Below are 18,186 nucleotides of genomic sequence, written 5' to 3' on the forward strand. Positions count from 1 at the left end.
ATCCTCAAAGTGAATATGAAAGGGATCATTACTATAGATTTATTATAGGTATAGCCTCTGTGTTGCCCTCCAATCCATGCTGTTTGGGCAGCCTCACTGTTGTCCCCAAAGCTTGATGTATCGGGTATTTGCTGTAGAGCCCTTGCTTGAGATATCAGATCTTCCTCCATAAGACTTGAGCTTCCCCAGATCTCCCTTCAGAAATCTGGAAGCACATGAGCTGGGGTAGCCTCATTATATTAACTAACTCTCTTTAGTAGTTAGATAAGGCTGGTGATGATTAGTGTGTGGCTTTAGTGAGCTGGCCAATGAGATCTCCATTACTGGCTTAGAAGTTTAACAGAAGTTTGTCAGTAGCATCATTGAGATTGGAACGGTGTTTCGCCATTAGGGCCAGCAGTGCTTTTATTTTAAAACCAATTGCAAGATCCCCAGAAAATTAGATGTTTGCAATTTTAATGCTGGAAAGGAATTTTTAGAACACACACTGTTGTGTTCCTCAGCTTTGCTCCTTGCAGAAGCCTATCTTCTTATCATGCTTCTTCTAGCAATGTGTATGCAGCTTTAGCAATAAGCAATGAGCTGGAGAAGCTCAGCGAGTGGAACATCTGTTTTGTGGTGGGGACTGGCAGGAATGGTGGTTGGAGAGAAACTGTTGACATTTCAGGTCAAAACTCTGCATCAGGACCATGTAACTTCATGTGCCTCTGCCAGTCTGATTTCACTGTTTATTTCTTATCATTACCTCCTGGGGCCTAAACAATCAGTCTAACCCGATCAGACTACTGCTAATGTAGAAGATGTAGTCACCTTGTTGAATGGTCTTTACTTTAAATAATTATTAAGTATTTTGAAGAAGTACTTGCATCCATGCAGAGGCTGGGAAATTCAACTAAAAAGCCTGAAAGAATTGATCATAGGTATATGAAAGTCATAATGAAATATGAGTGAAAATAGATAAGAGAAAGAAATAACAATATGAAGAATACAAAGGCAGGGTAATTTTGTCAAGAGATGAAATGGAATAGTAACTGATCAAGTTACTAATAGTAAGTGAATGGTAACTTTGAGTAAGTGATCCTCTATTTTTCATTAGCATTACGAAAGTGAAAACTGCTTTCTGGAGAAATGGTGGTTAATTAGTTAAAACATACTTTTTTTATTTCTGTCAATAGAAACTTATTTAAAATACAAACTATTTATTAACAGGTGGCTTGTATGACTTTAGACGTTGACCTAATTTGTATTCAAGGAACAGCAAAACTACCATTCCGTATTACCCGGCCTCCTGTGAACGGGGTACGTATTTTTTGAACAGCAAGAATTGTATTAATCCTTTAACAGTTGGGGAAAAATACCTTTTTCATGTGTGTGTTGTGTTTTTTTTCCCTTTAGGAAGAACATTAATTAGTGAAATAAAAACTGAAAATGATGGAGAGGGGAATCTCAGCAGCTCAATTAACAGCTGTGGAAAGAGAAACGTTTAATATTTTAGATCTGGGACCTTTCATCAGAATAGAGAGAAAAAGTTTGTTTTGGTAATAGAGGTGGTGATGGAGAGTGATTACTAGAACAATAGAATTAAAATTAATTGGGTAATGAGTTTATTATTGTCACATGTACCAAGGTACAGTGGAAAACTTTGTTTTGCATGCCATCTAGGCTGAGCCTTTCATCTAATCAAAAATGTATTGTGATAGTACAAAATAATTTAAATGAAGTATTACAGTTACAGAGTAAGTATGGGCAGGCATTAAGGTGCAAATCCACAACGAAGTGGATTGTAAAGTCACTTTAAGATGATATATGTAATTTATTACTAATACTGTATAATCTAGTAGCTTACGGAGAGGTCCAGCAGACCAGACAGCACAAATAGAAAAAATTAAAAAAGGATGACGGGCAGAAATGACCTGTTCTCATACAAAGAAAATGTCCATTGTCTAAAGCTGAGAAATTGATATTGGGTCATGCAGACTGCATGGTGCCCAGACAGCATGTGGGGGAAAAAAACAATGATAACATTGTGACTTTTGAATTGTTAATGATGAGGAAAGTTTTATTTTAGCAAAAACACTAATAACAGGGTACAAAGGCAAAGTGGCAATGTTACTGAATGAATTCTTTTCGCATCCTGCAGTCATTGTTAAACGTATCTGGTTCGCTTGTTTGATTTCCAGTGTTGTCAGCTGTTAACCATTTTTATTTGAAAAAGGCTTATCAAGCTTCATTGTTCAGTGGCTGTGGTGCACTTCTGTCATGTGTATTTTACAAATTATCACAAGCATTCATGTTCTTGAATATTGTCTAAGATTATTCTTTGTACTTAGCAATTCAAAGTATTTCTATGCTTTCAATGGAAAAACTTGATTGAGTGATCTAAGATGTTGGTTGGAGGGTTAAATATTTCTCTTTCATGTAAGTTTCTTGCTAATTATGGTGCAAATCTAAACCAGCATCATTCTGCTCATTAAAGTCCTCATCATAATTGAGCTACTGATCAGAAATTATGCTCAGATGACAGTGAAGGTGGTTCTGGTCTTGCTCTTAGTCTCTAATAAGTCAGTTGATAGGTGGCTCAGAGGACTTAATCCAAAATGCACTACAATTTTGGATACTAGTGTCACGGCCCATTCACTAAATCTTACCTCACTGACCCAAAAAGCAAGGGAAACATTCCATATCACAAAATAACATTGTTAATAATTTAATGTATTTTGTTCCAGGTATTCATTTCCATCCATACATTTATCACTTCATTTTTCAGGGGTAGTATTTTCTTCTAATCTGTTTATGCTTGTTCCATATGTTCCTCCTTGCTTATCGACTTTTTAGCATTCATTTTTGTACAATTTTATAATTGCCTGAGTAAAATTTCCATAACACACCTCTTGGTGACTTGCCTGACATACTTTGACTGCAATAATGTCCAAAAGTCTTAGGCACATATATATAGTTAGGGTGCTTTAGACTTTTGCACAGTACTGTATATACTCCCAGGTCTTTGTGGATGCATGAAGTCATTTGGCTAAAGTACTTGTTTTCTATACCTAGTTTACAATTCCAGAATGAAATTCAATGTTTGGTTTGCTTAATTGATAATTGTTCCACAAAGGCTGTCAAGCTAAATACTGAGCCTTCCAATGTCCATTTATCCTCGAGAACATCAACTACAGCTACTTAAACATCATTTGTCATTTATCTCTTTTCTCTCAGTATGAATACTTCACCCAATTTTATGCAGTGTTGTCTTACCAGCTTGTAGGTTTTTAATCCAACTTGTTGGATTCTGCACTGACATTTTTTTTTATGATCAAAATTTGGACCATAGGTTGGGCAGCTCCAAACTTCAGCAACTATTTATGTTTGCATTTAAAGTACATTTAAAATTATTATATCTCTAACTTTGCACTTTGTTGCTAAGTTTTAGAATCAGAATCAGGTTTATTATCACCAGCATGTGACGTGAAATTTGTGAACTTAGCAGCAGCAGTTCAATGCAATACATAATCTAGCAGAGAGAGAAAAATAAATAAAATAAAACATAATAGTAAATAAACAAGTAAATCAATTGTGTATATTGAATAGGTTTTTTTTAAATGTGCAAAAGCAGAAATACTGTATATCAAAAAAGTGAGGTAGTGTCCAAAGCTTCAATGTCCATTTAGAAATCGGATGGCAGAGGGGAAGAAGCTCTTCCTGAATCACTGAGTGTGTGCCTTCAGGATTCTGTATCTCCTACCTGATGGTAACAGTGAGAAATGGGCATGCTCTGGGTGCTGGAGGTCCTTAATAATGGACGCTGCCTTTCTGAGACACCACTCCCTAAAAGTATCCTGGGTACTTTGTAGGCTAGTGCCCAAGATGGAGCTGACTAGATTTACAACTTTCTGCAGCTTCTTTTGGTCCTGTGCAGTAGCCCCTCCATACCAGACAGTGATGCAGACTGTCAGGATGCTCTTCATGGTACAACTATAGAAATTTTTGAGTGTATTTGTTGACATGCCAAATCTCTTCAAACTCCTAATAAAGTGTAGCTTCTTTATGACTGTATCAATATGTTGGGACCAGGTTAGATCCCCAGAGATCTTGACACCCAGGAACTTGAAGCTGCTCACTCTCTCCACTTCTGATCCCTCTATGAGGATTGGTATGTGTTCCTTCGTCTTACCCTTCCTGATGTCCACAATCAGCTCTTTTGTCTTACTGACATTGAGTGCCAGGTTGTTGCTGCGGCACCACTCCACTAGTTAGCATATCTCACTCCTGTACGTCTTCTCGTCACCACCTGAGATTCTACCAACAATGGTTGTATCGTCTGCAAATTTGTAGATGGTATTTGAGCTATGCCTAGCCAGACAGTCATGTGCATACAGAGAGTAGAGCAGTTATTATTCTATGTCGTTCCATGCATGTTGTTTGGCTGGCATTCCACACCATGCTTCTTCATCATCAGTTTCTGATTTGTATTCAGTTTTCTATCCTTTTACTTACACTTATTGCTCTCTCCCAAATTGCAAACCTTTACCCAATACATTAATATTCACCCATTGGCAAATATCCTACCAGTTTCCCAGATTTAAATCTTTGAGGTCCTTAATCTGTTGCTCAGTTTTGGGGACCCAGCATTCATTGTATCTGCTGTCATATTTCTTGCAACAGCCATGAAACTACAAAACCTCTCACATACTTCTTGGAGAAACAATTTTTCCAGTATGATGTTTGTTGCCCTTTCTACTGTGTTAGTTCCCCTAGCCCTCTTCCCCCTTCAATTCTAGTGGTTAGTTTCCAGAAACAAATCGAAATTGGTTTTGCACAGATTTCTTCTCTGTCATGTAAACTATCTTAATCAGGCCCTTGACCACAGGCACTGTGACCACAATGGCTGTGGTATGGCTCACAACTCAATTTCCCACATTTTCTATTCCATTCTGTTGTGTCTCATTATACTCAAAACGTTCTCCACATTTGGCACATTGATATTTAGCCTCTTGTGAGGTCTTTAACTTCCTCTTCATCAAATGCTTAGCCCATCCTCTCCTTGGCCAGTTTTGTTGTCAGACGATGACTTCACTAAATTTGTATTGACCGAAGCACTGTTCAACATGTTCTGTTGGTTTTTCACCTTGGCTTACTTTGAACTTCCTCTCCCATGCATCACTTCCATCACAACTCCATCACAGTAGTTATCAGGCAATTTCTGACTTTTTGTTGGTCACCTACTTTTTTTATTCTCAGCTCACTACCTTTTAAGAGGAGCACTATTACCTGGGAATTAGATCACAATTTGAAGTGTTTTCATGCAGTTATATGAAAATTAATGTTTTATGATTATGTCAAAAAGTTGTCAAAATTTGACCAGGTGCCTGCACATTTAACAATTTGATTACAGGACACAAAGAGATATTCATTGAGTATTTTGTTGAGAATTGACAGTTGAAATTTGGTCACATTTGTTTTATGCTGGCCACAAACACATGCATGTTTTGAAATGGGAAGTGGGGGGGTGGGGGTGGAATCCTCATCTCCCATTCAACTTTTTGAACTGAACCAGCACCCTTAGCATTCTTCCTGCTATATTTCATTCTAAGATAAACTGCAGACCTCTGCACCGTCACTACATCACTACGATGAAGGATTTCTACCTCTGTAAAAATACTATAGTTCATCTGCTGAAGCTCGCACCCTTGGCTTTGTTACCCACTCGATCGACTGTTAACTCCTCTAAACCCTTGCTTCCAAGCTGTCTGAGTCATCATAATTTTTTGTTCATCCACTTGTGGTTGCTGATGCACATGTTGACTCTTGGTTAAGTAACATTCTAATTTAAGATCATCATCCTTATTTTCAAATCCCACTGTGGTTTCATCCTTTTGTTACTCTGTAATCTTCCCCAGTCCTCTAATGCTTCAGGTTAACTGTTTCTCCAATTTGGGTGTTTTAAAAGCAATCAGTTTAATTGTTCCAGGTCTGTTTCCTTGAAAATGCTTGACTATTTTATAGCTTATGTTCACACAGGGTCTTTAATGTGGGGGAGTCTTAATGTAGACACTTCTCAACCCATGTATGGACACATCAAATTAAGAAAGCAGTAATCGAATTTTTTTTTACAAGATTATACAAGTTACTAGATTCAAAGGTCTTCCCCTCAGTCTGCCTTTGCAGAAAGCAATCATGAGTTGGGGTCAGAGGGCAGAGAGGCTTTCTTGGTGGTAGGATATTTTCTTTGGTGTGTTACTTTGGTGTTGTGTAGCAGTCCCTTGAGTCCATTTGGAGAATCAAAATGAAACAGTTGTGGTTGCTGTCAGCTGTTGTGGAGAATTTGTGCTTGGTTGAACAAATTGGCAGTTGTGGCTGGAGTTGGTGTTGAGGATCTCAGAAGGCCATAATCTTACGGGTTAATATTTTATCTTGACAACTTAACTGGATGGTTTCTACTGCTAAATTCAATGACAATGGATGTCATTACACTTGTTCAAGAGCCTTAATACAGTAGTACATAAGACATATCAAGGGCACAGGGGGTCAAAAACTACAGATTTTGTAGTAACTATTTTGTCATCAACCTGTTAGGAACCTTAAAGCTTTGGAGTTCATTCCGTAGTCCCAGATGGGAAGGCAAGAGATCAAATGTCAAGACAAGCTACCATAGTGCAACCCTGTTGGTGTGACTCGCATTTTTTTATGTGGGGAAAGTAGAAGAGCTGTATTTAATTTTATTTATTATGCACTTAAGTGCATTTTAAATAAAATGAAATATGCAGATGGAAACTAGAAGTGTCCTTTAGATGGTGCTGTTGGTACAGATATAAAAAATAACTTTATCAAAGTACATACATGTCACCATATACAACCCTAAGATTTTCTGTGAGCATACTTAGCAAATCTATAGAATAGTAACTGTAAACAGGATCAATGTACAACAACCTGTGCAAATGCAAATATAAATAAATAGCAATAAATAACGAGCATGAAATAACAAGATAAAAGGGTCCTTAAATGACTGTAGTTATCCCCTTTTGTTCAAAAGCCTGATGGTTGAAGGATAATAACTGCTCTTGAATCTGGTGGTGTGAGTCCTAAGGCACCTGTACCTTCTACCTGATGACAGCAGCAGGAAAAGAGCATGGCCTAGTTGGTGAGGATCTTTGATGATGGTTGCTGCTTTTCTACGGCAACATTTCATGTAGATGTGCTCAGTGCTTGGGAAGGTTTTACCCGTAATGTAATGCACTGAATCCACTATCTTTTGTAGCATTTTCCGCTCAAACACATTGGTGTTCCCATTCCAGGCCGAAATGCAGCCATTGAGCACTCTTTCCACTACACATCGATAGAAGTTTGCTAAGGTTCTCGATGACATGCCAAACCTCCGCAGACTCCTGTGGAAGTAGAGGTGCTGTTGTTCTTTCTTCGCAGTAGTATTTATATGATGGGTTCAGGACAGATCCTCTGAGATCTGTTTAAAGTTACTGACCGTCTCCAACTCTCATCCTCCGATGATTACTGGCTCATGGACCTCTGGTTTCCCTTTCCTGAAGTCTACAGTGAGTTCCTTGGTCTTATTGACATTGAGTAAGAGGTTGTTATTACACAGCCAAATTTTCAATCTCCCTCTGTATTAATGATTCATCACCACCTTTGATACAGCCCACAACAGTGGTGTCATCAGCCAACTTATATATGGTGTTGGAGCTGTACTTAGTCACACAGTCATAGGTGTAAAGTGAGTAAAGCAGGGGGCTAAGGATATATCCCTGCGGTGCTCCTGTGCTGATGGAGATTGTGGAGGAGTCATTTTTGACAATCTGAACTGACTGGGGCCTGCAAGTGAGGCAGTCCAGGCTCGAATTGCACAAGGGGGTATTGAGACCTGGGTCTTGGAGTTTATTCATTAGTTTAGAGATGATGGTGTTAAATGCCAAGCTGTAATTGATAAAGAGCATCCGGATGGCCAGATGTTCCTGGGTTGTGTGAAGAGCCAAAGAGGTAGCATCTGCTGTAGACCTGTTGTTTCGGTAGGTGAATTGGAGAGGATCCAAGTCACCACTCAGACAGGAGCTGATCTGCTTCAACACCAGCCTCTCAAAACACTTCATCACTGTGGATGTCAGTGCCGCTGGGCGATAATCATTTAGATAGATTATCACATTCTTCTTGGCACTGGTATGATTGAAGCCTACTTGAAGCAGGTTGGGTACCTCACACTGCTGGAGCGAGAGGTTGAAGATGTCCGTGAATATACCAGCCAGTTGGTCAGCACAGGTCTTCAGTACTCGGATAGGTACTCCGTCCGGACCAGATGCTTTCCTTGAATTTACTCTTTTGAAGGCTGCAGCATTTATTGTCCTTTAAATAATCCATATTGATTCAGAGAGAGAAAAAAGATACTGGTTGAGCATCCCGTATCTGACATGCTTGGGTCGGAAATGTTTTGGATTTTGGAATATGTGCATCTATATAATGAGATATCTTGGGGATAGGACCCAAGTCCAAACACAATATCTATTTACATGACTACACAGCTTATGTACAGCTAGTGTGAAGCTCACTGAGCGAACAGTCTGCAGATGGAGCTCAGTCCTCCAGAGACTGTTGGAGTTGAATGACCACCCCGACTGCATCTTCAACTGCGTTCCAGTACTGTATTGATTTCATATCCGCCATTGATTTCAAACAGCCACAGCAACTATGACAGGAGGGGAGTAGTTTTATATAATATTTTTAATAATTTTGTGCATGAAACAATCATCTTCAATTTTAGTTTGTTGTGATAGATCTTTGCTTGTCTCGTGATCAGCATACCGTTAAAGCGGCATATGTTCATTCTGCTGAAGAAACCACTCATTCAGTACATGATAAAGATCTTCAATTTTCATCTTATGCGGTGTTTTTCTATTTTTCATTGCCTCTGTGGATAAGCCCTCCAGGTGTGTTCTCTCTGAATACTGTTGAGACATTCTCCCTTTTCAGCTGTGTAATCCTTCCACCTCTTCTTCTCCCCCCACCACCACCTACGCAGTCCTGTTCCTCACACAAACAGGTCTCTGTAATGATAATGACATCCTAACTCTATGTGCTGATCCAGCCTCGAAATTCATCCTCTTCCTCTCGCATTGAAATAAACACATTTCAGCCTATCGATTTCACAGGATTTATTAGCCTGTTCCTTGCTGTCTTTCCTTTCAGTCATACTTGTTATACCACCTTCCTTGCCCTCAAATCTACCATTTGTTACCCTGTCACTCTATTAAACACTTCTGAGTTGCACTAACAAACCTCCCAGTGAGGATATTGGTTCCCCTCCGGTTCAGATGCAAACAATCTTGTTTGTACAGGTCCTACTTGCCATGGAAGAGGGCTCAATGATCCATATTTTAGCTAAGGTAGTGCAATGAGCCACTTGGTGGCGCAATAATATTAGCGCCGGACTCCGGAGCGAAGGTTCCCGAGTTCGAATCCAAGTCGGGTTGAGCATCGAGCTAGCAACTTGGCCTCATAAAAACAAGAATAGCTTGCTACGGAAACACCGTCAAAAAACGGTGCCCTGATAACTCCACTGCCAAGTTGAGGGCTATTCTTCTTCTTCTACTAGTGCAATGAGCAAACAGTCTAGCTGTCTTATTTTAAGACCGTGTCTGACTTGAAGACCAGTGCCTGTGCTGGACTTCAGTAAGGCCATTTGGAGGGCAACCAACTAGGATTTGACTGGCATTCCAGTAGTTGGGGTTTGCTATTAAGTTTTCAGTGGAAGATTTGAGCCACTGAATGGTGACTGTGTAGAATCCAGTCGTGATGTTGCAGTACCTGCAGATTAAGTGGTGGCTGTCAAATTGGAATTACGAGGGGTGATTGATAATTTGTGGCCTAAGGTAGAAGGAGTCAATTTTAGAAAACCTAGCACATTTATTTTTCAACATAGTCCCCTCCTACATTTAAAAGTTGCTGGTGAACGCAGCAGGCCAGGTAGCATCTCTAGGAAGAGGTGCAGTCGACGTTTCAGGCCGAGACCCTTCGTCAGGACTAACTGAAGGAAGAGTGAGTAAGGGATTTGAAAGTTGGAGGGGGAGGGGGAGATCCAAAATGATAGGAGAAGACAGGAGGGGGAGGGATAGAGCCAAGAGCTGGACAGGTGATAGGCAAAAGGGATACGAGAGGATCATGGGACAGGAGGTCCGGGAAGAAAGACGGGGGGGGGGGTGGGGGGGGACCCAGAGGATGGGCAAGGGGTATATTCAGAGGGACAGAGGGAGAAAAAGGAGAGTGAGAGAAAGAATGTGTGTGTAAAAATAAGTCAGATGGGGTACGAGGGGGAGGTGGGGCATTAGCGGAAGTTAGAGAAGTCGATGTTCATGCCATCAGGTTGGAGGCTACCCAGACGGAATATAAGGTGTTGTTCCTCCAACCTGAGTGTGGCTTCATCTTTACAGTAGAGGAGGCCGTGGATAGACATGTCAGAATGGGAATGGGATGTGGAATTAATCCCAGTGGCCACACATTTTGGATCATTTCCTATCATTTTGGATCTCCCCCTCCCCCTCCAACTTTCAAATCCCTTACTCACTCTTCCTTCAGTTAGTCCTGACGAAGGGTCTCGGCCTGAAACGTCGACTGCACCTCTTCCTAGAGATGCTGCCTGGCCTGCTGCGTTCACCAGCAACTTTTATGTGTGTTGCTTGAATTTCCAGCATCTGCAGAATTCCTGTTGTTTGCCCTCCTACATTTACACACTTAGGCCAGCGGTCGTGGAGCATATGGATCTTGGACATCCAGGAAGTGTCCACAGCAGGGGTAATTGATTAGTTTGTGGCCTAAGGTAGAAGGAGATGAGTTATACGGCTCTTGTTACATGCACATGCAGTTCAACTCTGAGTGATAATGCAGAAAGTTTGAAGTTAATAACTCATCTCCTTCTACCTTAGGCCACAAACTTACCAATCACCCCTGCTGTGGGCACTTTCTAGAGGTCCAAAATCTGTATGCTCCACGACCGCTGGACCAAGTGTGACAGTGTAGGAGGGGACTGTGTCGAAAAATAAATGTGCTAGGTTTTCTAAAATTGACTCCTTCTACCTTAGGCCACGAACTTATCAATCACCCCATGTAGATAAATATTTACAGGGGTAATATTGCAGGCACATAGGGAACAAGGCAGCTTCCAGCATTTTGTTTCTGATAAGTTTATCTGATTTATCCCAGTTGCTGCTTGCTTCTGCTCCACCTTTCGATTGAGTACAGCACCAGTACCGGCAGGAAACGAGGATGTGCGGCTTCAGGAAGTTAATGTGGCATTGATCATAAGGCACTGGCCAGGTCAAATGGAATCCAGCCCACTGCTGCAGCTTTTGGTTTAAGGAAAGTGTAGGAGTTAAGTTGTTGATTTTTGAGAAAATGGATCCTTTTTTATGCTCCCTCTGCAATGAAAATGCTGATGGATTTGGTTGTCATCTTAATTAGCCATTTTCTACTTTTGTTTTAGGCTATTGCAAGAGGAATCCATTTTGAAATAACATATTTTCCTGCTATTAATGATTCCACACTAAGAAGATACACCATTTCAAATGGAATCTGCCTGATAAACGTATGCAAAGGAAAGGTAAGGAGTGTTATTCTGATGTCTCCGTGTTTAATTGAGATGAATATGGACGAGCCCATACAAGTGTACAGTTTTACTCAAGCATTCTTTCAGAAGCTGCTTTGAAAGTCGTGAGACATGGAATGCAAGGGAATTTGGCCAAGTGAAATCAGAATTGGATAGCCCACAGAAGGCAGAGGGTGGTAGTAGATGTAGCTATTTGCTTGAAGGTGGGTGACAAGTGGTGCTCCCTTGGGGTCTGTTCTGGGACTCCTGCTCTTTATGAGTGTTATAAATGACTTAGATGAGGAAGAATGGGTTTGGAAGTTTGCAAATGACACAAAGGTTGATGGTATTGTGGACGGTGTAGAACAGTGTTTCCCAACCTTTTTTTTTAGCCCAGTGCCCCCCTAAAGCACGTGCCAATGCCCCTCTTGGGCACAATATACTTTCTGGCACCCCCATATTGTAAAAACATGTCTACCATATTCTAATATCAGCAAAATAATTCTGCTTTAATTTTTCCTTTTGTCTTTAAACCTAGCTTACACAGTAGCTTTGCACTGCACGACGGCTTCGATATCAATGTGATCCTTGAGCTTGAGTTGAAATATCTGGTTTAAGTTGTGACAGCAAAATCCATAAGTCCTCACAAGTAACAATGTCCAAGCGGTTTCTGTTTTTTGTGAGTTTGTGGTTCTCTTTACTGAAGCCTCTTTCAACAAAGTAGGAGGATGGAAATGCAATGAAGAGCAGTTTGGCTCATCTCCAAAGACCAGAAAATTTTGTATGACAGTATGGCCACATACCACAAAATCCAACATTTTTGAAAAGCATTTTTGCTTCTTCCATCATTCTGAATTTCGATAATATCTTCTTGCAAGCTGTCTTCCTGTTCTTCCACCTTGCAAAGAAATAGGTTAACTAAAAAGTTCGAAATTTCTGGATTGTTCAAATCCTTGAATCAATTCTGAAAATCCTTTAGTGACTGCAGGTGTAGCAGTTGTCTTGCAAATTACCGTCTCTGAAAGAGAGTGCCATACTTTCCATGCAGGGAAACTGTGAGGACATTCTTCTCCCAATGTTTTGCTTATATATTTCCAATTTTCCAATAAAAGTGAAACTGCACTTTTTGCCTGGATTAAATTGTAATTCTCACCCTGCAGTTGCATATTTAGAATGTTTATTTTGGATGAGGAGTGATTTGATGGAGGAAAATAAGATTATGAGAGGCATAAGTAGAGTGGACAGCTAGCACCATTTTCCCAGGGCAGCAATGGCTAATAGCAGGGGACGTTATGTTAGCACGACTGGGGGAAAGTTTAGCGGAGATTTCAGAGGTAGGTTTTTTAAACAGTGGTAGGTGCTTGAAATACACTACTGGGGGCGGTAGTTGAGGAAGAAATAAAAACAGGGTGATATGCTGTGTCAGAGGGAAGGGTTAGATTGATGATGGAGTAGGTCTATATAGGTCGGCACAATGTCATTAACCAAAAAGCCCATGCTGTGCATTTTGTTATTGCTTATGATTATAGGATGTGTTTTTCTACATTCTATAATCATGAGCAATAAGAAAATCAAATTAATTAGCAAATGAGAGTGTTTGTGGCTATAGATATTCCATCTCCAATACTGGGCCGAAACTCCAAAGTAGAAACATGAGGGGAATGAAAGAGGTACTCACGTTGTCATTCACTCCAATCTCTAAAGACTTCATGGAGGATTATTGAATCCCTAGCAAAACTGATGTCTGTAATTACGCTCCAGAATCATCTGTGCATTCTATTAAACCGTGCTTTACTTTGTATTGCTATCAACCAGTGCACTGAATTGGAACTTTTGCTGCCTCACAGTTGATCTTGTTCTGTTCTAATTGCATTGTGTTCTGTTAACATGCAGAGCTTGAAAATGCAAAAGTATTTGTAAGGCCTGGAGTATTTTAATCAATTTGATTCTAAATCTTTGTAATCAATTTATCAAACCCATGGAGCCTCATTTCTTCCTTTCTTCCCCTTTAGGTATACTAAATTTATCATGTCATAGTTGCCATTTAGATTAAGATCATTGTGCTACTTAAGAAAAGCCTACTGTGATCACCATAGTGATTAGCTTTCAATTAGCTTAGAGTGCTTTGAAGACTATTTTTTCTAAACAAATCTAGCTCTTTAAATTGCTAATCATGTGAAGTTTCTGTGTATTCAATGGTGTAGAAATCCTGCAGTCTTGTATTTAAACTTAACAATATTTATGTTTGTATTATTTTAGAATATAATTGTGTCAAGTGCAACTGAAGAGGTATGTTTAATGATTTATTATCCAATAGTGCATCTTTAGTAATAAGCAAATTTGATTATACTTGCTTTCATGTCACAGATATATTTTCTCCTACTGAAGTAGTAATATTTTTACAGTAATTTTATTTATTAAAATCCCACCAGGAGCAGTGCACTTAATCAGCTAACTACAATTTAGAAATGTTCACCTAGTGCTTGCAGCAGCAGTTATTTCTAAAATGTTTTGAAGCACTGCTGAATAAGTTGATGTTCTTGAAATTTATGATGTTGCAGTTTGGTTTTTCCCCTAGACTTGCTCTCATTTTGTCCAGATTTGAAGAGGCCTGCCTCACTAACCATCTGCATCCTCTGGTTCAGTGGCATGGTCTTGTTGGTGCCTCAGCCTTTGGTGTTTCCGTATTGGGTCTTTGCCCCCAAAATGTCTCTAACATTCAGCAAAGCTTGGGGGCAGTATTTTCATGCTGTAATGTGTATTTGGTCTTAATTTTTAAATGTTTATTTAGTGCCATTGAAAAACTTAAATTGTTTACAGAATTACTTGGATTGATTTTAAGAAATAAAAATTTAATTTGAATCATGCGAGAGTTCAAAGCACAATAATTTCTAATTAATGATTTCCCTTCCCCTTGGATCCTAAATTTTCAATATTTCCCTGTTGAAATAAGGCAAATGCACTCGGACTAATGTCTGTCACCATATTAGAGGTGGATAGTAAATGTGACCTTTTTCAGTTGCCCAAATCATGGTAGTAAATACCCAAAATTTTGTGAAATTTTAATGCTAAAAATGTTTTCTATATCAGAATATTAATGCCTTTTTTTTGCAGTTCTTGGGACTGAGAGGACCATATGATATTTCTAACTTGTATCCTTAACAAAAGTGTTTGTGGATATTAATAATGTACAGCTTGCATTGAATTTATTCATATGCATCCTCTATCAGTAGCCATGTTCCTTTACTGAAACAAAAGCAGCTTCTCAGTTCAGTTGTGTGTCAGGATATATTTCATAAAATAATTTTTGGAGCAATTCCAAGATTACACTGGAAAGCAAAGACAGAGACTTTTCCTCTACTGCAACTACCTTTTTGGGCATTTGCTTCCTGACTGCATCAATTCAAACTACACGGAGTTCATTAAGTTTTGGGTCAAACAGATTTGGTCAGCTAACTCTGCTGCTGGCCCTCCTCCTACCTATCCAAAGTTTCAGGGATCACCCCAGTGCTTGTCTCACACTTGGATCTCTCTTAATTCCTTCCTGTCTCTCTGAATTTTCTTTACCCACAAGACCCACCACCTGCTGCTTTTTTTTTAACTGAACAGCTAGGCACCCAATTTCTCTTTCTGTTTTGCTGACGGTTAATGTTATTCGCAGCTCACTTTCCTTGAGCACAGATTCTTCTTCAAATCTGCTACTTTGCCTTTAAGTTTGCAAGATGGGATGTTTTTACCAAGGCCAGTATTGGTTGCCTATCCCTAATTGCGCCAGGATAATAGTGATTAGTGGGCCGTCAGCTTAATTATTGCATTCTGCTGTGAGCAGGATGTGTTAGTTTATGGGATCCCATGAGGAAAATAATTGGTCATGGGGGTAGGGGTAGGGGTAGGGGGAGGGGGCACCTGCCTGCTGTGTTCCACCAGCATTTTGTGTGTGGTGTCAAGGGTTTGCAGGTGCTGACATGTTGAACCTGATGCCTGGCCTTGGTGGAAATTGTATAACGAGAAGCTGCTGTTGAAGTACTGACGCGTAACTCCAAGGTGATTTGTTGCATTCACTGACAATGTGCTAATGGTGAAGGATGTGGATGGGAAGGTGCTGGGTGTGGTGATAATGAAAGTGAGTTGCTGGATTTACATTTTTTAGATTAGACTAGATTATGAGGACACGCAGTCCTCTTTTATTGTCATTTAGTAATTGTCATGGATTAAGAAATGATACAATGTTTTTCCAGAATGATATTATAGAAACACATGACAAACCGACTTAAAAACTGACAAGAACCACATAATTATAACATATAGTTACAACAGTGCAAAGCAATACCGTAATTTGATAAGAACAGACCATGGCATGGTAAAAATCTCAAAGTTTCTCGAAAGTCCCATCATCTCACGCAGACGGTGAACCTCCAGCGCCGCAAACTTGCCGATGCAGCATCCCGGAAACATCCGACCACAGTCCGACTCCGAGTCCGTCCGAAAAACTCCGAGCCTCCGATCAGCTCTCCGACACCGAGCACCGAACACCATCTCTGCGGAGCGCTTCGACCCCGGCCCCGGCAACAGGCAATAGGCAAGGCTGAGGATTTGGGGCCTTCCCCTCCGGAGATTCTCGATCGCACAGTAGCAGCAGCAGCAAAGTGGGCATTGCAGAAGTTTCTTCAGGTGTTCCTCCGTGCTTCTTACGGCTGTCTCCATCAAATCTGGATTGTGCATGGCCCCCTAGTTAACACATACAATATCATTGGGAACGGCCGCGCATGCTGCGTAGCGCTGCCATCTTTTCCTCCCTCCTCCAGGCATTCATCCAGGCATGAGGAATTCGTTCATCATGCTCCTGATATACCACACAGTTGGTTGCGAGGTAAATCATTTCAAGTTGTAGAATAATACATCACGGAAACAGGCCATTGGGACCAACTGGTTCATACCAGCCAAGATTCCCATCGGAGCTAGTCCTGTGTGCCCATGTGTGGCTGTATCACTGTAAATCTATCTTTTCCACATACTTGACTTTTGAATAACATTAAAGTACCTGCCCCAAACACTTGCTGGCAGCAAATTCCATATACTAGGTAAAAATGTTGCCCTTTGGGTTTTTATAAAATCTCTCTCCTTACACTTAAGCTCACCACTCCTTGATTACCCATCCTTGGTGGGGGGGAGAAAGACTGTATGTTCACTCTATCAATGCCACTCATCATGATACGTACCTCTATAAAGATCTCCCCTTATTCTCCTGTGCTCAACCTTTCTCCGTACTCTAGTCTCAGAAACGTGCTTGCAAATTTCCCCTGCACTCTTTCCAGATTAATGACATCTTTCTTGTAGCAGAGTGACCAGAGCTGGGCATAATATTCCAAATGCAGCCTCACCAACATCTTGACAAATGTCGCATAACAGTTCAACTTCCCTGAGCCTTTCTGTTCACTATGAAAATCTTTCTCTCATTTGTCTTCCCATATACAACATCTTGCAAATCTAAAGTTACTTGCTACAGGATATCAAATGTCGCTTGACATCACACCAAGGTAGCTCATTCAAAAGTTACTGGATAGAGTGTCTCTGGATATTGGTGATGAGGATTTAGCAATATCAGTACAATTGAATGTCAGTTGTAGCCAACTAGGATCATTACCTGATACTTAATAAATGTTACTTCTCCCTTTTCAAGTCATGCCTGAATATTATCCATATCTTGATGTATTTTTCAAATTTTAAGATTTGAGAATGGATTAGAATTTTCTGCCATCATTGGCAAACATCCTCACTTTCAACACAGTTGAAGGAATCTAATTGATGAAGCATCTGAAGGTGATTCAGTGAATGACTTCCCTAAAGAGATACCCAACCCTAGGTTAGTGCTCAGTTAGTTATCCTGGGAATAACTATTCAAAATGTAGGTGTATTTGGGATGGTATTGAGAATCCCATCTGTGTATATGAAGGACACAAGCCCAAAAGGTAGCAAAAGGAGTGCATCACCTCAAACTATCCATCCCCTTGTGGCCCTGTGGGGAGTCTGCATTTCCCACATTACCCTTCTCAACAACCTAAAAAAAAGACCAGCTAGATAAAAGTAGTTTTCTTATGATTCTTAAGAAGAAGAGACTTAAATAGATTGGTTTGTAGTTGGAAAGAGAGCAGAATCCAGTAATTATGGCCTTCAAAGGAGCCAACAATATGGGTGAAATGAGGATTTGGTTTTGTTGAGGGGCATAGATACCAATTCAAAAATAAGATCTCAAAGTGCACTGTTGACGAGATGTCTCAAAGATCATATATGTTAGTTGGTGAGCAGTTAAAGGCATGAAAATTAAGTCATGCCCTGTAATGGAAACATTTGATTTGCTCATGTCTTGATAAAGAAAATGATATGGAAGCAAAAAAGAATTGAATTTCTTCTCTATTAGGACAGGAATAAATAATTGTCATCAATATGATAATGTACTATCTGTGGTGCCTCCAATCTGTAAATCATGGGAGGAATACCTGGTGAAAACTTGCCTTTGAATGTTACTTTGCATAGAGTAAATTTTTCTACTGTTTTGTAAAATGGTTGTCACAGGAACAAACTTGTTGCTTTGGTATATAAAGTTA

The 18,186-nt window shown here is 40.0% G+C and overlaps 1 protein-coding gene across 2 annotated transcripts in view; it reads left to right on the forward strand.

Moving 5' to 3' along the window:
- The window catches only part of rpp30 (ribonuclease P/MRP 30 subunit), a 34,858-nt gene that overhangs the window by 10,599 nt on the left and 6,073 nt on the right, over nucleotides 1-18,186 (forward strand). For both annotated transcript variants that reach the window (XR_011882706.1, XM_072239302.1), the window contains exons 6-9: nucleotides 1,210-1,299; nucleotides 11,480-11,596; nucleotides 13,841-13,870; nucleotides 14,696-14,733. Coding sequence is in view for 1 of the 2 variants with exons in the window: in XM_072239302.1 (XP_072095403.1) it covers nucleotides 1,210-1,299; nucleotides 11,480-11,596; nucleotides 13,841-13,870; nucleotides 14,696-14,733 (275 nt within the window). In the remaining variant the exon portion in view is untranslated. The remainder of the gene's footprint in view (nucleotides 1-1,209; nucleotides 1,300-11,479; nucleotides 11,597-13,840; nucleotides 13,871-14,695; nucleotides 14,734-18,186) is intronic.

The sequence above is a fragment of the Mobula birostris genome, chromosome 21 (assembly GCF_030028105.1).
Source record: "Mobula birostris isolate sMobBir1 chromosome 21, sMobBir1.hap1, whole genome shotgun sequence".
NCBI lineage: Eukaryota > Metazoa > Chordata > Chondrichthyes > Myliobatiformes > Myliobatidae > Mobula > Mobula birostris.